Raw genomic sequence first — 21,461 nt, forward strand, 5'->3', positions numbered from 1 at the left:
CAGATCAATTCGTCTACTGACTTCTTTGTCATACAGCCCGGAGATATGGACTACGCTACCAAAGTATGCAAAGCTCTATGTGACTTCAACGTCCTCACCGCAAGCATGGATCGACTGAACAGATTCCCCTAACAGGCCCTCAAAGTCCTAAATCTGAATCCAGAGACTCAGATAGGATAGCAACATCATTGGCGATGTCAAGGTCTGAGACCCCGATATTGCCCAGTGTTGCTCCACACTAGCTTTGGATAGTAGCTCTGCCAATTATCCAGTCCATGCAGGTGTTGGTGCAAGGATACAGCCTTGCCTCACCCTTGAATTAACAGGGAAGAAGTTCGACAGGCCCCCCACCACACTTTACAGCACTTTCAGTACTGGTATATGGGCTTGCTATTAGGCCAACAATAATATTGGAATTTCCCTAAATCTCAGAAGCTCAAGTTGCGATTCTCAATGCAAGAGTCAAATGTTGTGGGCTGCAAGCAACCCACAACCACACTCACGACGGTGTTCCACAATTACTCAAAACACTAGGACACGGTCTATTGTCGACTTGCCAGGAGTGAATCCAGACTGATCCAGTCTCTGGTGCCTTAGTAGGTGGTCGCGGATCTGTTACAGTATATGTGGGCAAAAAGCTTGCCTGGTATACTGAGCAGTGTAATGCCATGGTAGTTGCTACAGTACCAACGAGAGAGAGATGACCACACCCCTCAACAGGTCGGGGGAATGGTACCAGACTGACAGATTGCAGTCAAGACTGTAAGCAAGCCCTGTGCCATAGGATCACCCACAGCCTTTAGCAGTTCAGCAGGGATATCACATATGCCTGCAGCTTTCCCACTGTTCAGCTTAGAAATCGCCACTCTGACCTCCATTAGGGTAGGAAGTTCCTCGCTGATGGGTGGGTCTGGCACAGGTATTGTGATACCACTTGCATCCAAGCTAACTGTTGAAGGGTCTACTTGGTACAGCTGTTCAAAATACTCAGCCCAACATTTAGGAACTGCAACGTGATCGGAGATATGTCCATCTTCTGAGCGGACTGCAGTCATCTGCGAGGAGGGCTTAGAGTTCAGCTTTCTCAGGGTTTGGTAGGCAGGGCAAAGGTCATTCACAAATAAATGGCCTTCAACCTCCTCAGCAAGATTCCTGATGAACTGTTCCCTGTCCCTTCTCATCAGTGTCTAAGCCCTACGCACCAAAGAGCGACGCAAGTCGTGATTGCCATTCAGCTGAGCCATGCGACACGCTTCAGTGGCCTCCAATGTCTTCAGGGAGATGAAATTCTGCCTTGCCCTCGAGCATACACCAATGGACTCTTGTGTTACTTTGAGTGTTTTGCACTTGAAGGACTCCCACAGAGCAACTGGTTCTGACAGAGTTTCACTTTCTGTGAATGGATCAGAGACTACCATGGGGAAATCATGGGCACTCTCCTCCTCCCACAGGCTATGCAAGTGAAACATCCTAGAGTGGTCACTGGAGGAATGAGGAGTTTTGAAGTGGATCCGTAGGGTAACCACTGCCAGCCTATGGTCACTGCCACAGAATTCGGCAACTGTAGAATCCTCCAATGAGTGCTGACAAGAATGTGGTTGATTTCCTTGGCCACAGTACCTGTACCACTATACCATCTTCAGCAATGCAGGTTGGAGCGCTGATACCAGGAGCCAGAAATCCTCACTCCCTGGGACCTAACAAAGTACCAGAGTCAACAATGCGTACCTAGACCAGATGGTACACTTCACACCTCCATCCAAGCAGCTGCCCTTCTCCTTGGGCAGGACACAGATGTCGCCTGGCTTTTTCTTTTCGCACAGGAATAAACATCCGCCTACAAAGGGAACTGCCACATAAAAGGGCACGTGCATAAGACAAACAGAGATAGACATGGCAGACAGGCCAAGCCACAAAGGGTCCAGCTCCACCAGCTCATCCTCCACCCCAGGACACCGGGGTCTCTTGAGGGTCTCACTTCTATCTTCAGAAATAAACCAGCAAGATAAGATCCCTTTCATTGACCGCCCAAGACCATCTCTCTTACGCTTACATCTGGTGGCTTTCGGTGGTCACTCGTTACATCTGGTGGCTTGCGGTGCTCGCTCGTTACTTCTGGTGACAGCGGTGCTCCCAACATCTCTCTTACGCTTACAAAGGAGGCTGTTCTTGCTGCTGGGATCAGCTCACGAGCCATGGGGGCCGACAGACATCTTGTAGCCAGCTTGATACCACATTGAAGTCACCCAGATGTCTCGCCAGGGGCAATTGTCTGCCACAGATATGAGTTTGGCATAGAACACTTCTTTCACATCAAGTTGGCAAACATCTGTAGGAGTGTGCACAGCAATAAGATACACAAAGCCAAAAGCATGCTTTAGTCTCAATGCCATAATATGCTCATCAACCAGTGTTACCTCAACTACCGAGGGTTGAAGTCGGCTGGAGATAGCTATGGTTACCCCTGGAGGTGATGACCATCACCACATCCAGTAGTTGGTGTACCCACCCATACTGATCGTGCTGCTGCCAGGTCTCCTCGTTTCCGAGAGGGCAGCCACCTCAACTCCCGTTCCAATTCTCTTTGATAGCAGACATAACCACTCATCCTGATGCAAAGAACAGATATTCCAAGTGCCTACCCAGATAGCTTGCTCTAGGTTAAGCTTCGGGCGGTCGCTCCGGGTGCACGCCACCTCTGCCACCCCCTCCGACGCTGCCCCAAATAAAGGGGGTCGGCAGGTTGTGGGGTCAAACCTCCGCCAGTGGGATTCTCTTGGGCTTTGTCCCTCAAACTTCATGCTGGGTTGGCCCTTGCCAGGGCGCAGGTGGGATGAGTAACTCACTTTCCCATCCTGCGCCCCAACATTTGCCCTCCCAACAGGACCCAAAGCCCGCCTTGCTTGCTAGGGACAAAACCCCTCCCCCCCAGCACATCCATTTATTTTTGACACTGCCGGTGAGTTATCTGGGGGGAGGAGGGTTGGCAAGGCCCACCTCCCCCGAGCTGCCCATTAAACCCAGGGTGGCTAAGAGGCAGGAGTCAGAGCATGTCCACACATCGGTGGGCCATGGCTCCGTACTCGTGGGGCCTCCTGCAGCATCGAGATCCCCAGTTTAGCCTGGGACCGCAAGGTGCCCAGTTTTCATGGGTGGCCACGAGGAGGCACTACGGAAGTCTCAATGACAGAGAGGCTGTGAACTGGCAGGGGAGGCTTATGCAGAGCTGCTCCCTTTTTTGCATTATGCTAGCAGCGGTGTCAGCTGCAAGCGAGAAGGCATGCAAGCACTTAACACTATCTAGGTTACCACACCATCGCTTCACATCACCCTGAGCATACATGATATTTATATATAATAAATATCATATTTTTTATACATATGATATATATAATATATATATAATATATATAATATATATGATATATATAATATATATATGATATATATAAAATATACATAATACATATATGTGTATATATAATATGCATGATATACATAAAATAAATATAAATAATATATATACAATATATGATATATATATATATATGTATTTATATATATATTACATATACATATATATGTATACATATCATACATATCATATATATATTATATATTCCTATATATATCATATGTATTATAAATATATATATATATATTTCTCTTTTATATATAAATATCATATATTTTATATACCTTATATATATATATATGTATATATCATACATATTATATATATATATATTATATATTCCTATATATAGATATAGATATCATATATATTATCAATATATATATATATATCATATATATGTATATTTCTCTTTTATATATGTATCATATATATTATATACCTTATATATATATATATATATATATATATATATACATGTGTGTATATATATATATATATATATATATATATATATGTGTGTGTGTGTGTGTGTGTGTAATTACGATATGTATATACAATATATAGACAGATAGATATAGATATAGATAGATAGATGTACATGTACATAAGCATATACAAATATATAATATAATATATATTAATATATATGATATATATATGATATATATAAAATATATATATGATATATATAAAATATATATACAGTATATATATGATATATGATATATATAAAACATGTATAGATATATGATATATATGATATATATCATATGTATCATATATATATATTATATACATTATATACATTATATATATATTTATATATTATGTATATATCATATGTATTATATATATTACATACATTGTATATATATATCATATATATATAATATATATAATATATATAATATACATAATATGTATGATGTGTGTGTGTATGTATGTATGCATGTATCTATGTATGCATGTGCGTCTGTGTGTGTGTGTGTGTGTGTGTGTGTGTGTGTGTGTGTATTTATGCATGTATGAATGTGCGTATATTTAGTCAGCAGAAGAGTCATGAACCCTGTTGCTTCACTAGCGTCCCTTCCTTCCCTGAACTGGCTTTTCCCCTGAACATACAAGCCGCAAGACAAGGTGCTCCATACACAGCAATTCCATAATTTGCTAAAGATAGTGATAAATGCAAATACATCTTGCCATTAATGGTATATTTTTCAAAACAAGTAAGGTAGTTTCGGGAGAATTTAGATACAAATTAGAAGAAAAATGAAAGTGAATATTCCTAAATTAGAATGTGAATAGATATAGTTTATGTAAGATGTATTCATTCAGTGCATCAATGCAGTTTGTTATGTATAACATTACACGAACACTAAAGAAAGTCAGTGACGAACTACCCACATATATATCTCCCTTAAAACCGAATAGATAAATAACAAAAAATCTCTCTATTCACCATTCAACTCCAAAAAAGAAAATAAATAACAAGAAACAACCCAGAATAACAACAAAGCCAGCCAAAACACTTAATTCCAGCGTGACGACATGGTTCCAATGACGTCATCCTCGCGTGACGTCATCGCCCTCAGGAGGCAAAGGGACCTGGCGTCAGAAGGAGGGAAGTTTCAAGCTCAAGCTGGCTCCTGATGCGACCGCAAAACTCCGTGCTGGAAACGGTCAGCACGAGTACTTGCCCATTTTAGTGAAGTGAAAGCTTATGAACTCGACCTTCGACCTCGATCCAGGCGATGTCCCTATTAATAGCAATGGAATGAATTACGGCCACCGGAAAAACAGCAGACGAAGAGACAGCGAAGTTTTCCCTTCCTCCAAACAGGGTCTTAGCGAAGGAATCGACAGACGAATCACCCAATTCCACACATCAGAAACGCAAGGTACCTCACAAAAAAAAAAGTGTAGTACTCGTTCACTTGTCAAACAAATCAATCACTTCATACTTCAACGGACGCATTAAATAAACTCAAAATTCCCAAAAATGACAGCACAGAAACCCCCCTGATAATCTTAGACGGCAAAGTCATAGGATTTGAAGTGACTGACACACACACACAAATAAAAAATAATAATTATAAATAAATAGATAAATAATAGGACCTTTGAATGAAATAAATCATCTCGGGAAATGGGAAGCTCTCTGGCACTATCTCCCCAATGGAAACAGAAATTAACATCGAAGAAAGATCCGAGAAAAGATGAAAATCATTTGGGGACCAGATACCCAAATAAAATAAATAAACAGAATAGAGAAATTAAGTAAATTAAGAGAAGGATAATATATAATGGCTAGCCACCAAAGCTTTAAAAATTACATTGCAAGGTCCACTACCCACCAAAGTAGGCCTAGGCCACACTTATTACCAGGCTTTTCAGTATATATAAATGCTACAAATGCCTAATGGGATCATTTCTTGCAAAAATAAACTTAGATGTAGTAATTGCAATCAGCAAGGTCACAGATTTAAAGGTCCAAATCCCTCTTATTGTTTTGTTCTGTAGTGGACAGAACATAAAACAAAAGGAAGTAAACAAAAACAATACAGATCCAAACAACCAAGAAGTAAAGAAACTTCTACATCAGTTAAATCCAACAACACAAAAAACAACAACAAAAAAACTATACTAACAACAGGGACCATCCACAACCCAAATACAAATACAAATAACATGCAACAAACAAACCCATGAACAAAATGCAAAAAAAACAAAGAACACAAAAATTCCCTAATAACATGAACACTCCCAACACCACTAAATTAGACTCCAACTTCAGAAAAAAGAATTACAGAGATGCAAAAAATCCATCTTGGATAGAAATTGTAAAAAGTATAATTAAATGAATATCAAATGTAGCATTAAACTTAAAATCAGATAGGTCAGTAAGTGAAACAATTATAGAGATATTTGCAGAAGCAACCCAAATCATTAAAGAAATTCAGGAATACATGAACGGATAAATTAATTCTCTGGAATGCCAGATCCATTTAAACAAAAAGATAGATATATATTATTTAATAGAAAATGAAAATCCAAAGGTACTCGTTATCTGCGAAACTTGACTAACAAAAAATGAAAATAATGAATACAAAATTGTGTATTAGAAAGAAAAAACAGAACAGAACAAAGGGGGGGGGGGGGGGTGAAGGTTTAACCATTTGTAGAGATAACAGGATACAATATAAGGAAATTAACCTTAGAGAAAGACAAAATAACAAGATAAAAACAATAGCTTTAAAAATTAGCTACAAGAAAAAGTGGTTAAACTTAATTTTGATTTATAACCCTTGCAATAGAATAGAGCAACAAGAAATAGAACATTACACAGGCAAGTTAGAAATTCCCAGATAGATAATGGGAGATTTCAATGCTCACCACCCTTTATGGAACCCACATATAAATACAAGAACAGCAAATAAAACGGGAATAAACTTGTTCAATTTGATTACAGATAACAGATTGATGCTGATAACCCTCTCAGAACAAACCACCAGAATTGACCCTACAACAGGAAAAAGGTGTTACAATTGGTTTAGTAATAGGAACTCCAACACTAAGCCATCCAGAAATTAAAACAAGTAGTGACCATCTCCCAGTATTAATGAAAGACAGCAATCACAACAATGAAACACATACAAAAGAAAGAAAATGGAGCTTCAGTAAAGGAGGATGTATTCATTATCGAGAAGAATTAGATGACAAAAATATCAATGGCATTAACTCAGTAACAGAAGTAATGGAATTTATAAAAAAGACAGGTAGAATGTATTTTAAAATGGATAATAATGTTATTAATAATAAACCAAGCAAACCCTGATGGAACCTAAAATGTAAAGAAAACATAAAATTAAGGAATAAAGCATATAATAAATGGAGAAAGAATCCAAATGAAGTAAATAGAATTGAATAAAAAGAAAAAAAACCTACAAATCAAAGCAAGAAACATTATAGAAACAGAAAAAAAAGATTAGCTGGAAAATGATTTGATTTTAATACACCAACCAGAGAGATATGGAATTTCATTAAAAAAAAAAAACTAGCAGGTAAAAACAGAATTAGTAGTTACCCATTAATTGATGATAATGAGCCAATCCAGGAAATAATGCAAAAACTCAATTTGCTAAAAGAAGAATTTCAAGAAATAATATACAAAAAAACAAAACGCTTGCAAACAATAACAGAACAACCAAACACTGAAGGAATAAGTAAAAATCTCACATTAAAAGAATTAACTTGAATATTAAAAAGAAAAAAAAAATCAAATAGTAAAGCTTAAATGCCCCCCAAAAAAGTATTAGAAAAAATCTCAACCTTTTTTAACCATTACTGGTCAAAAGGAGAATAATACCATAAGGAATTTAAAAATCATTAGTAAACCCAATAATAAAACCAGGTAAAGACACAACAGATCAAAAATCATACAGATTCATCAGCAGAATATCATGTATTGGTAAACTATTTGAAAGCATTGTAACCAATAGAGTAAACTGGTGGTTAGAAACAAACAAACAAAAACATTATTCACATTAAACCAAAAATAGAATATGGCATCTCAATTTTCAGTGCAGCCAAAAAAACAGAAATTAAAAAAATAGAAATTCTACAAAATAATGCTTTAAGAATAGCTACAGGTTTCTTAAAAATAACCCCAATGTTAGCATTATACACTCTTACAAATAAAATATAACCCCCAAAAGATAAGACAGGCTTAGTACACAGAGTAATAGAAACCTGTAAAGAATTACAAATAACAGAAACCATATACCAATAAATCAGTGATAACGATGGTAATTAGATTAGTACGATGTCAGGCGATCACAGCACCTCTACACTTGTCAGTAGAGTGATTAATAGAATACCACATGTGTCCTGTCTAGATTAAGTTTATAGGCATTCTTGCATCAGAAGTGCAGTGCCCAAGGTGATTCCTTCAAGAAATCACAAGCAATCAACTTGGGCACATACATACATGCATACATCCATGTATACATACATACATAAACACATATATGCTTGAATACATGTATCTAAATATATATTATTATATCTGTTGAAAGGATTTTTAAATAATGTTTCTGTAAAAATAAGTCCCAAGTAATCATAGATATGAACCACTATGTCCTCCTCTCGTAGTCCCATTGTTGTAGCAACCATCATTCATGCGATCGAAGGCTTCCATCACAGATCACAGAGTAGATATGGAAAGTCTTGTTTGGAAAGACACAGAGTTTTTGTTTGTAAGGTCTAGTCTTATGCCAGTAAATTAGACTCTTATATTAAATAACAAGATATTCCAAAAGCTCAGTTGAAATGGATTACTTATCTTCCAGGATAGCTTTTTTAGAGGACTGTTAGTTACAAAACTTAAATATTATTACTCATAGCACATACACCTGCATAAAGGTGTGGCCCCTGCAAATAATTGGTACTGAACTCGTACTTTGTAAAGTGGTTCCCTGTCAGTAAATTAAGAGGCATAACTTTCACTCTCGTCCCAAGGAATTCTTTGTCATATGAGAGTAGTATCCTTACTGCCAATTTGTCCATTACCTACAATGACAGGCAAATTTGTAACTAAATTTGTTCAAGGATGAGCATTCATTAATAAATGCAGTTTCATGCCTAAGTAATTATTTGGCCTGAGGCAGGGCATGTGAAGCCTTAGCCCAGCAGTCAGCACATGGGCACATGATGCGATTAGGCATCACCTTGCATCTGTGCTTATTCACCATCACCTGTTGCCAATGGGTTTGATATCCATATTGTTAATAAAGTGATAGTTGTACATGTAAATTTTTATTCAGAATCTTTTTTCCTTTTTTGTTGTTGTTGTTATTATAAAGGAGAAAGTGACCTTTAGATATTAGAATACACATTGTAAAATAAGTTGATGTCTAACAATTATGTCTGTTGTATAACCTTAGATTGTGTTTTTCCATTAACTATTTATTTATTGATCTAATACTATTGACATTTCATGTTTTTAAGCAAAGCACAGGGAACTACAAATTAGTAAATAAGAATGTGCTTTTTCAGTTCTGGCAAGATAAGTTGCTGTAATACTTTTTAGATTAAAGGTTAATCTATTAAATGGGTAATTGATTTTATTATTATTATTATTATTATTATTATTATTTAATATACAGGCAGTAGAAAGGGTATTTTAAATATGTTATTAAAAGATGATTGCTTACAAAGATTAAATTATTTATTTACCCTCATGTAGACTACCTGTGATCCATATCAACATTTTTTATGGTATTTTTTTACGTAATATTGAAATGTCTATTTGCTTGCATTTAGGTTTTCAAGACAATCAGATTTTAAAAGTTATACTGAGGAAATTGTTTTCCAATTTCTATGTATTTATTGAAATACATCTCCCCCCCCCCCCCCCCCCCCCCTGGATGTCATCAACCCCTTAGTCGTCCTCATATCATGCTCATTTTAGAATTATAAAACTTTTCATCAATATAGTTAAGTCAATGTATTATGTCTATTTAAAGTCTTGTTCGCCATTTAAGATGGGAGTGATTGATGACCACACGTGACTAATGACTTTTGTAATTGGCAGAGATGGAGCCGTCTTTGCTGAGCATGGAGAAACTGGACCGTTCCAGCCCAGATCTTTGGCCAGAGCAAAGTAAGGAACATGTTGACGCCTCTTTGTTAATTATCACTGGAGTAGGGAATGTCATGGTAGAAACAAATTGTTATTGTTTGATATCTTGATACACAAGCATTTCCTAGCATGGTTTGTACTGTATTTCTGATATGTTGTAATTATATATGTTTCTCTATTTTGTGAAGAAGAAAAGGTTTCCATATTTATTTGTAGTCTGAAGATTGAGGATTCGAAAAGCAAGCCATGATCTTTTTCTTTCATAGTAAATGTGCAAAACCGTTTCAGTTCCAGGAGTGTATGACTTTGCACCTCTGGTGTCACCCCAGCTGAGCCCAAACCCAGAGAATCTGGACCTTGAAGAGCAGGACTACAATCTCTTGTACCGTGAGTGTTTCCAATCTGTCTTTCATTGTTTTTATTGTTGTTGTTGTTCTTCTTGTTCTTCTTCTTTTTCTTCTTTATATTTAAGAGGATTGGCTGAATGTACGTCAGATGAGCTTCATTGTGCTGTATTTCAAATAATGATTAGCTCCAACTTATATAGCTATTATACTTAAAAGATTATAAGATCTTTAAATAGTTGCTAGTTCTATGAAGCTTAGTTTGATAAATGTGTCATTGAGATTGATAACTGATCTGCATGTACCAGAGCAGATGAAATCCATATATGTGTCAGGTGTTGCTTTTTGAAAGTGTATAGCCAGAGAATAAGTCACATTGATCTTTAGTTTAGTTTAGTCCTTTATTTACAACCCTGGCTAACTGCACAGGATCTTTGCCTTTAGAAAGTTTTGTAGAGAAGCCTTAGGCTCTGAGAATTATAGAAAGATAAATAGGGATATAGATACATTGATATATATATATATATATATATATATATATATATATATATATATATATATATATATAAGAACCCTCTTGACAGCCCTATGTGGGGTCCAGGCTGTTGTAACTTGTGTGTGGCAGTTTTGTCAGTTCCCTAGAGCCATGACTCTTCCAGGTACTTTTACACAGGTACTTGAATAACACTTATGCTAAAGTATGTCTGACATGATTCAGCGGCACGGGTTAGAGGAAGTAGCTTGGGCACCAGGAGACCCAGTTAGTCCTTGTCTAAAAAGGGCATGATTCATGCTGCCAAGGAACTTCATTAGTTGAATTCCTGAAGTATGAATCACTTCATCAAGATGAGTAAAAGTCTAGATGATGTCGATGTCCTTACCATGAACATATATCGTTGACTTAATTTTACTGGTAAATGTATCAAGAGTTGCCACTAGGATCTTTGAAGACTAGCAGAGCAAATCTTTTTCTTGTAGAGTTATTCAGGTAAAATAAAAATGTTAAAATACAGAGTGAAACAAAGAAAACTAATTGAGAAATATTAGTGGTCAAACATTTACAATAAGCAGTGCCAATTAAGGTGATAGGGACTAAAATGACGTAACTAATTAGATATCTGCCTCTTATTATAAAGAATTAGAAATGATGTTTTTTGTTTCGTCTTTTTTTTCTTTTCTTTTCTTTTTTATTTAACATGACAAATGAGATGAAGAGGTGTGTTAACATGATGATAGTATTTAACTTTACTACAAAATCTTTGACTTAATATGGTAAACATTTTATTGAGGTAAGATTAGTCAAAGTTGTTATATGCTTATTCATAGTTAGTTCATATGCAAGGATTCACCTTATGATATTTAGTAAATTCAGTATGAGCTAAAATTCTCTTCTAATGAGATATACTGCAGTCAAAATCTATTGTTATATTATTATAATGACCTGTTAAATTCAGCTAATTTTTGTAGAACAAAAGATTTATGTAATGTAAAAGGAGGATGCTGTAAAATATTTTGGGGACAATTTCTATGTGTTAATTATTTGTTTTGTTTACAAGTTCTACCACAAATTCTTATAAACCATGAGAGTCCATACTTAAGGTTGTAAAGAAGATACGAGAGGGAGAGGGAGAGGGAGAGGGAGAGAGGGAGAGGGAAACAGAGACAGAGAAACAGAGAGACAGAGAGAGAGAGATGGAAATAATTCAAACTGAGTTAGGGTGCCTGAACATCTAAAGAATTAAACACAAGCATTAGGGCTTTGGGTGAAAATTAATTGTAAGCTCTAAAAAGTCTAAAAAAAAGTTCCCTCCACCCATGAACTGATTTACTTTAAGAAATATGTTTATGCTGATAAAAGTTAGTGAGTATAATCACACCATCTTTCCTTTGATAATATAGATACAGAAAATGCTTTATTTTTGTTACAGTTTGCCTCAAATAGTTTTCATTTTGTTATGAATATCCCCAATAATTGTTGTCTACATCTCAATTGTTAATCAGTGATTGCATAATGATTTACAAGTGGTACAAGTGAGGTGATATATCATGCAAATAACTTCCATATATGTTGTCTAGCCCTAGTGTGAAGTCTTGGAAGTAAAGAAGAGAACACACAAATTAGATGTTAAGAGAGGAAGAGTTCAAGCATTGCGATGTGTACATATGTATTACTAGGAATAACTAGGAAAACTAACTTTGTCATCTTTCATACCAGAGTTCCGGTTACTGACGGCTTTAGAAATAATTGAAGAAGTGAAGAAGCTCCAAAATGTGGCCTACCAGCTTGGCTTAGAGGAGGCAAAGGAAATGACACGTGGGAAATACCTTCACATTCTCAGCAGGAAGTAGAAATGACGTGGAACCGAGAGGAACCAGGAGGTCTTGGGATGTCAGCAAATTGTTGATGAAATGAGTGAAAAAGCAAGAAGGTAATGATTGAGTACAAGAAGGACACAAGATAGAAGCTTTCATTTTTACAGTGGTTTGTGATATGTTGAATTGCCTCAGCCCTTTGCAAACCATTAATTCCTGTATCAGGAATAAAAGGGCAGGGTGATGATACTAAATTTTCTATAGCTTTGCATATTTTCTGTAGCCTTCCTCTCAGTGATAGTTGGTTACTAATAGAGTGTAGTAGTTTTCCTGTGGGTTTCTCTTATGCATTTTGGTGTCATATCTAGTAAATGGTTTTGGGTGGAGAAAAGCAAACCCTTTACAGATTTTATTATTGATTTTGTAAATTAGGTCAAAATATTGTAGATTAGGACAAAGTAAATTTGAATTACGGATATAGATTTGATTTTTTAAAATCTCATATATTCATTTAAATCTATGCTCTATTAAAAAGTAATAACAAGTGATAGAGAAAATGGTGATTATTAAAGATATTTATAGTTACAGTTGTTAAAGCAGTCTGTCATGAAATATAATCACACTTCATCATAGAAGGTCAGTTTGATAAGTTTGCAGTGTGGCTTGGTAGTTCCTGGTTTTATCTCTGTCTATGGAGAAAATAACTTTAGATATTTTGATGCAATCTACAGATTTTTTTCTGTAAGGTATTCATAAATTGGTATTTATGTTTTATTTATGTGTAGAACCTATATTGGAAGTGTAATACATTATGCATTATCTGTTACAAGTAAATGACAGTTTGGTAAAACACCTAGATAGATTGTTTTGAATCTGTATATGTGAGACTTGTCTTGCAAAAGTGTTTTATAAAGTGTTCAAACATAATTTGACATTCAAACAGATATTCATATTGTTTATATTAATATATCTTTTTCTTTTTTCTTTCTTTTTAGTCATTGTACTTATTGTAATAAATTATCTCTTTCATTCTCTTTTCCTATTGGTAGAACTATAGAGTCAAAGTCTCTTTATTATCATTGAAATTTTATGTTCATTTGCAACATGCCAGATAGTCATTAACATTAACTCATGTCCTTCCCAGTCTAAGAAGTAACAGGTACCAATAAAAGTCACTTTTATTAAAGCTGTTTACTATCCATACAATGTGCAGTTGTAAGGATGAAAATGTATATCACATTTCTACATATTTTTAAATGATACATAGTATTTACACAAAGATGACAAGAGTAGTACTGATCTTAGAGATTTTGTCAACAGCAGGTGTAAATATTAGTTTGCTGGCTCATGAGGCATAGGTATTTACATGGTACAAATTTTGAAGACAAGCAAAGATACTATAGAAATAAATATATAAGTTTAGCTTTTGTTTCACTTGTTCCTACATTTGAATGATTGATTACCTCTGGTGTGGGATGCCAGTTTTTATTTATTTTTTCTCCAAAGCAAGAGCAGGACAACCCTCATCATAGAACACTGATATATCTCTGAATAATTAGGGCTTATGGATAATATTTCTTATCTGTACAAACATATTATGAGTCAAACATTTACAGTACTTAATTATAGCTTTATGCAGTTGTAATCAACATGACATTACAGTTACCTGTCTGATTTCTTTGGCTTATTGTATTCCTTTGGGGGAATACATTTATAATTAAACTGATGAGATATATATATATATATATATATATATATATATATATATATATATATATATATATATATATATATATATATATATATATATATATAGCTAGGACACATTTATACAGTCTATCAAAAAATTTGCATTCATCCTTCAGCAACATCTGGCGTCTGTTATGTCTTCAGATCCTCAGGCAGTTCATCCTCATTCTTCAAATTTATCAAGGTCATCAAAAGACTTAGTCTTGTGGGCTCTGAGGAAAAATAAAACGTTTTGATTATTTATTTGTAGGACTGAATATATAATAAGTTTGTTACCATATGCATTTAAATGGATATACCCTAAATATTTGAAGATCCTAAATTCTGGCATAAGAATGTTCTCCATTCTAGGAAGCCATGGAAAGCAAAGCTTTGTATATTTTGTAATATAACTGATACACATATATTAGTTTTCCTCAAACCTATTCACTGTTTATATCTTGGGGAAAATCTTACCCACTAACCTTTTCTTTGAAGTTGCACGACGGCCCACATGCAGCACGACTTTGCCAGTGCGGATGGCTTTGAACATGGCAATGGCTTCTGCATGACTTGCCCCTGCCAAGCTCTCTCCATTCACTGCAAAAATCTCATCCCCTGAAAGAAAGAAGAAAGGTTTACTTATTCAGTCTTATTCAGCTTGCTTGTACCACCACTAAGTATGATGAGTTAGTTAATTAGAGTTTAAACCCATAGAAAGTTATGCAAGTATCATTTACCTGAATCTGAAATTCACCCTAATGATCCCTTAAGGCTTATATGCATACATCAACCTGTAATTTTATTGAAGAAGCCATACCTTCTTTAAGTGTTCCTTCTTCCGCTGCTTGACCACTTGGGAAGATTGTCTTTACGAAGATCCCAATGTTCCCTTTGGGAGAGTCCCTTCCTCCTACAATAGAGAATCCAAGCCCCTTCTTGCCATGGCCCTTTTCAAAGAGAACTGTGTGGAAGGAGAGGTTGAGGGACTTTGGTCTTCGAGGCAGTGTAGATGTGGATGACGGCCTGTGTGACCTCTGGGATACCTGTTGAGAAGTAAGATTTTGTAAAGAATTGTTTATTGGTTACTTGTAGTATTTACATTCTTTTTTGCTATGTATATTCTGCATTATGCAGTGCAACTGAAGGGAGATCAAGGGTAAAACCAACAGCTATACAACCTATACAATGAAAACAAATATTCAAAAACATTTTATCATGCACTGCTCTCTTGTATGCTGTACACTAAGTTGGACGTGTTTTAGCAACTTCTAGACTGAAAGGCTTCTTACCTGTCTGGACATGGCAGTGAGACCAGTGCCATGAACAGATGCGACAGACGCCATGGAAGTAACTGTCCTAGCCGAGACTTGCGAGGCCTGAGAAGACGGACGCTCATCAAAAACGCCGTCCTCGATGAGAGGTAACAACCGACGAGGCTCTTCTTCTCCTGCTGTAAGATCAAGGGAATATCAGTCATAACTGTTGTGGTTTGATACAACCCCTTATATATAGGGCAACATTTGTATATATAAACAATGAATAAACTAGGAATGAAATGTAAGCAGAAAGAAGACCGTATAAGCCCTTCGTCACACCCAGGCTGATGACTGGTCTGTGGCTCTCACCCGAAGAAGAGTCGGACACAGTGCGGACCATAACGGCGGTGACAACACCCTCCTCTCGGAGCGAATCCAACCGCCGCCGCTTCCTGGGGTCCCTTGGCTCCCTGGTAGCTCCCCGCGAATCACACGAGTTGTAGGTCCTCGCCTCGTGCTCGCAGCAGTGGTGGAAGTCGCGCGCGCTCCCTGGCTCCTCGGGAAGCTCGCGGGTGCTGCTGACGCTGGGCGGGAGCTCGGGGAGATCGCGGTGACAGGCCCGTTGGCTGCGGCAGGACTCCAGGTGGCGGCCCAAGTCACGCATATTGAGAGGGTCGTCTTCTCGAGGCTCGTCTCTCTCTAAGTCATCGTCTTCCTCGTCCTCGTCCTCGTCCTCTTCTCTGTGACCGTGGTCGTGGTGGCACACGTGGTGGAAGGCGTGCGAATGGTAGTGATGGTGCGGGTGGTGCAGGGCGTCCAGAGAGGCGTCGTCGTCGTCGGCCACGCTGTCCACCCTAGAGTCCACGCGCGTCTCCACTCTGGAGTCCACTCGCCCGCTGGTCATGGAGGTCACGTCCAGGTCCGAGTAGAGAGACTCGTGGGCGGGGGCGTCGGGGTCCCGAGCCACAACTACGTCAACCTCCGTGGGCGTATGCCGCAGAATGCGACGCGCTTCTTCCAGGGTGACGCCGCGCAGACGTCGACCGTTGACGTTGATGATTTCGTCTCCCACACGTAGTCTGCCGTCTCTGTTGGGAAAAGTAAAGGGGTAACGTGAGCAAACTGACTTTCAGATTCGACATACCTTACCACAAAATTTCACGCACGCGCGAGCGCACACACACACACACACACACACACATACACACACACACACACACACACTAATAGAAATGACTATGTATACAAACAAGACCAAAAAGAGACCACAATACGATAGTTTTTAAACTAAGATCTCGTCGCATACACTGGGAGGAAGTATATCTTTTGACACTTCATCATCCAGACAACCTCAAGAACGGTATTACAAGCAGCACCACGTGTGTCGGTGGTCACTTAAAGTAGTTATTACATCACCCGTGATGTAACACCATACGATTATACTAAATAGTTTATATACCCTTTATACAAAGAAGAACAGACAAAGTGCAGCGAGTGAATAACCGCATGACATGTGAGTGGCTTGAGTTATGTTAATACGATAAAAATACAAAAGAAAAATCAGAGCTTAGGATGTTATGTGCTATGAAAGGTAAAGCCATTGTAACATGGTAATGTCAAAGTTAAACAAGAAGCAAAAAATCAACCTAACCTAACCTCCGCTCCTAAAAAAAAAAGAAAGAAAAAAAAAAGACATGGTATGCTACATTGATTTAATTCTTGAAAAGAGAGAGAGAGAGAGAGAGAGAGAGAGAGAAAAAAAAAAAAAAAAAAAAAAAAAAAAAAAAAAAAAAAAAAAAAAAAAAAAAAAAAAACGACCGCAACATGCGTAAACTAAAGGCACCTTCTGTGCACGTCATTAAAGTTAATCCAAATCTACAGTACTTGCACAGAAGATGCAAGATACACTGCCAGGTGCACGAATCAATGCGATTATCGGTAAATCTGCTGTTCTACATGAAAAAGTGGTTATCTGTGTAATGGCAATTAACATTCACCCTCTACAAGTTACATATTATACACACATTATATATGTCGATAAGGAAAAGTTTGCTACAGAGGAAACAATATACATATACACATATCTGCAGTTTGAATATCTCACTTATAACTTATAAAAATATATATTGATGAATTTTCACATCAGAATTTGTTTCGGTATTCCTTATTATAGATATTAATGGCAACTCAACTCTATCCTTTCTATGGAGTTGATGACATCATAACATATCAACATATGATAGGTGGGATTAACTAACTCGTTCTGCGCATGTGTAGCATTAAGAGTTGAGCTCAAAAGTAAAGCCTGGTCCGGAGGTGAATTAAATTTAATCTTGGATGCTGCCACTGCACATGCACATTAAGAGATCTGGCTTAAACATTAATATTGGATTAACTATTATGGCATGTACAGAAGACGCCCGAGGGATCTTGCACTCTACCTGGAAGATCAGTCAAAAGAGGAAACGGTAGCATTATATGTTCACGCACGGAATCAAACAGGCATCAGCAGATTTGATCCCACAGAATTCTGTTTGATTCTGGTAATACGTGTTAAATGTGCACACGTTACTGCGTTTGTGTTCGTCGTTGAAGTATAGGCCTGCGTGTCCATGAGTGCCATAATATCTAAGTTGTATTATGGGTTTCACTCGAGCAGAAATCATAAAGGGTCTATTAGAATGAGTATCTGAATATTCATACAGAACCTCGCCACCCTTCCCCCGGGTCCTCCTTTTCCCCCAACCCTTCCCCTGGGTCCTTCCTTTCCCTCCACCCTTCCCCCGGGCCCTCCCTTCTCCCCACGACCGGTCCTCCCTTTCCCCCACCCTTCCTCCGGGTCCTCCCTTTCCCCCCACCCTTCCCCTGGGTCCTCCCTTCCCCCCCACCCTTTCCCCGGGCCCTCCCTTCCCCCACACCCTTTCCACCACTCCTCCCTCCGATCCTTCCTTGCTCCCTCCGCCTCCACTCCTTCCACCTATCCACCGCGCCCCACCCGCCCATCTTCACCGCCCGCCCATCCGTCCCCAGTGCCATCCCCTCACGTGACGGCGACGATGTGCCACTGCCTAATAACGTCCAGTGCGGTGTGTGTTGCGGCTGCGCGATGGCGTATGGGAAAGCGCGATTCACGGGAGGCAACAGAAGGGTTGGCAGAGGAGGGTGCGGTGTGTGGAGGGGTTATGTTAATACGTGCTAATGTGCGGCCAGGAAGCATATTATGTCGGTTTACAAGTAGGGGGAATGGTGATGGAGTATGGCTTGTCAGTATGATGAGAACCCCCCAAAAATGGATTTTATCTCGCAAGAAGATATACATACAGAAACTAGGTCTGTACATATCCATATAAGTAAACAAACAAACTCACACACACACAAGCAAACACACACATATATATATGCATATTTGTATATATATATCTATATCTATATACCTATATATATATATATAGATAGATAGATAGATAAGCTTGTGTGTGTGTGTGTGTGTGTGTGTGTGTGTGTGTGTGTGTGTGTGTGTGTGTGTGTGTGTGTGTGTGTGTGTGTGTGTGTGTGTGTGTGCTTACATATATACATACGTACAGACCTAGTTACTGTATGTAATACATCACTTGAAGATTCCTCCGTTAGCCATTTCCCTGAAGGGCCGACGGCGCGTCCATACGGCGAGCGCGCCTTTGCTTTTAAGAAATGCGGTTAGCATTACCGTTCTTCACAACCATCAAACGTCATCTTAGGAATCCTCCCAAAGGCCTGTTATTAACCTGTCGTGTCTGCTTCGAAGGGAATCTATTATATCATCACGTAAACAGGTCAGCTGATAAATAGGTCTATATATATGTATTTATGTATGTATATGTATATGTATGTGTATATATGTAAATATGTATGTGTGTATAAATATATATGTGTGTGTGTATATATATATATATATATATATCACACACACACACACACACACACACACACACACACACACACACACACACACACACACACACACACACCTGTTTTCACAACCTCTAAAAAATAGATTCCGTTGAAGACTAGAATAAACCTCTAACCTGCTGAGAGCTGCTATGGCGGAAGCAGGAAGAACTTAGATAAACCACCACAAAAAAAAAAAAAAAAAAAAAAAAAAAATATATCTCCGGATTTCACCGTGGGGAGGGAGGGAGGGAGGAAGGAGGGTAGTGGGTAGGGAGGTTAGTGGGGGGTATGGTTTGGGGTGTTGGAGGGGGGGAGGTGTAAGCAACCTTCCGGGCCTAAGATGATGTGATTACAGGTTTACAAGACACGTATGCGTCACTCCCACACCCACGCGCCCGAAGTACACGTAGAATACCGGACTTGGGTATCACATGGCAGTGCACAGCATGGGCGTAGATATTCTTACACAAGGTCAGAAGTTGACTGGCATTTAACCGTGCAACCCACGGCCTCATTCACTTACCTAGCCTACTCTCTCGTCGGGTCAATGTAAGCCTCTCTATATCTCAGACGGTCAAGATAGGCCTATATCTATACCAACTTTTCAACCTTTCAACACGGGCCTATACTCCCAACGCCCCTTCTCCCTCAGAGGCGAAGCGAAACGGACCCGCGAAGAATTTGCCATCAGACCTCAAGCAAAAAGACACGTCAGCAAGGGCAGTAGCGCTCCTGAGTATCCTTAATGAGAGGGGCCGGCGGGACACAGACGGAGCGCACCTGTAGTCCTTAATTGCTCGCCGCGGCAGGTAAGTGGCGGGTGGGGGGCACGTCCTCCACACAAGGTTCCTCGGGCCAACTCCACCGCAAAAACTGGCGCCTCCCTTCCGGTGTGTGTTTGTACGTTTGTGTGTTTGTGCATCTGTGTTCTTGTCTGTACGTTTGTGTGTCTGTACGTTTTTGTGTATGTATTTGTGCATTTGTATTAGTACGTTTGTGTTTGTGCATTTGTTTATGTTAGTACATTTAAGTGTTTGTGAATTTGTGTGTTTGTGTTAGTACGTTTGTGAATTTGAATGTTTGTGTTAATACGTTTGTGTGTTTGTGCATGTGTTCACTTGTTTGTTGTGTGCTTGTGTGTTTGTGTATTCGTTACGAGTAAAACGGTAGCGTATCGGGTGTTAATGAATGACCCGAGGCAGAGACACCGACTCTTTCAAAGGAAAAACAAATAAAGAACAGGAAATAACCCAAATGGCATGATTGCAACAAGAAAGCATCGGGTTAAACGCAACGGCCGGGAAGAGTGGACGGCGCATAGATTTTGTGTTTCCTAATTCTTTATGTTTGTTTTTCCTGTAACGGACGAAGAGCATTTGAGACGAGGCCTGTACAAACACCGACTGTTTCTTATGATAACAGGCGCCCTAACAAGCATAAACACCACACGCTGTTTTCAAACACACTTATATAAAACTCTCTCTCTCTCTCTCTCTCTCTCTCTCTCTCTCTCTCTCTCTCTCTCTCTCTCTCTCTCTCTCTCTCTCTCTCTCTCTCTCTCTCTCTCTCTTTTCCTTTTCTCTTTCTTTTCCTTCTTCCTACCCTTCTTTTCCTTCTTCCTACCCTGCTTTTCCTTCTTCCTTCCCTGCTTTTCCTTCTTCCTATCCTTCTTTTCCTTTTTCCTTCCTTTCTTTTCCTTCTTCTCCTCTTCTATCCCTTATTCTCTCCTTCTTTTCCTTGTTCTTTACCCTTCCTTCTCCCTCTCCTCACCCTCATCTTCATGTACGTCTGCATTTGCGTATTCGTGTTGGTATTTATATGTATGTGCA

General features: G+C 38.4%; 2 protein-coding genes across 3 annotated transcripts in view; one reads left to right on the forward strand and one right to left on the reverse strand.

Moving 5' to 3' along the window:
• The first annotated feature begins 5,002 nt into the window (after positions 1 to 5,002).
• On the forward strand, positions 5,003 to 14,139 carry LOC125046075 (protein lin-52 homolog). 2 transcript variants are annotated; one of them, XM_047643702.1, is made up of 4 exons: positions 5,003 to 5,316; positions 10,011 to 10,079; positions 10,353 to 10,445; positions 12,618 to 14,139. In XM_047643702.1, the coding sequence occupies exons 1-4, from the start codon at positions 5,139 to 5,141 to the stop codon at positions 12,749 to 12,751; spliced, it is 474 nt and encodes a 157-aa protein (XP_047499658.1). In that variant the 5' UTR covers positions 5,003 to 5,138; the 3' UTR covers positions 12,752 to 14,139. The 2 variants fall into 2 exon arrangements, with proteins under 2 accessions (XP_047499658.1, XP_047499657.1); XM_047643701.1 differs by having other exon boundaries at positions 5,004 to 5,316; positions 10,347 to 10,445.
• The window catches only part of LOC125046074, a 55,531-nt gene continuing 47,966 nt past the window's right edge, over positions 13,897 to 21,461 (reverse strand). The window contains exons 3-7 of the mRNA XM_047643700.1: positions 16,072 to 16,790; positions 15,736 to 15,896; positions 15,264 to 15,489; positions 14,929 to 15,061; positions 13,897 to 14,676 (exon numbers count right to left, since the gene is read on the reverse strand). Coding sequence (XP_047499656.1) covers positions 14,628 to 14,676; positions 14,929 to 15,061; positions 15,264 to 15,489; positions 15,736 to 15,896; positions 16,072 to 16,790 — 1,288 coding nt within the window. The 3' untranslated portion in view covers positions 13,897 to 14,627. The remainder of the gene's footprint in view (positions 14,677 to 14,928; positions 15,062 to 15,263; positions 15,490 to 15,735; positions 15,897 to 16,071; positions 16,791 to 21,461) is intronic.

The sequence above is a fragment of the Penaeus chinensis genome, chromosome 38, assembly GCF_019202785.1.
Source record: "Penaeus chinensis breed Huanghai No. 1 chromosome 38, ASM1920278v2, whole genome shotgun sequence".
NCBI lineage: Eukaryota > Metazoa > Arthropoda > Malacostraca > Decapoda > Penaeidae > Penaeus > Penaeus chinensis.

Excerpts from the sequence above, each read along its gene's own strand:
- LOC125046075 (XM_047643701.1), top strand. The coding sequence starts at position 5,139 with ATGAACTCGACCTTCGACCTCGATCCAGGCGATGTCCCTATTAATAGC. Across the intron at positions 10,080-10,346 it reads AGATCTTTGGCCAGAGCAAA|TTCCAGGAGTGTATGACTTT; the intron begins GTAAGGAACATG and ends AAACCGTTTCAG. Across the intron at positions 10,446-12,617 it reads GGACTACAATCTCTTGTACC|AGTTCCGGTTACTGACGGCT; the intron begins GTGAGTGTTTCC and ends CTTTCATACCAG.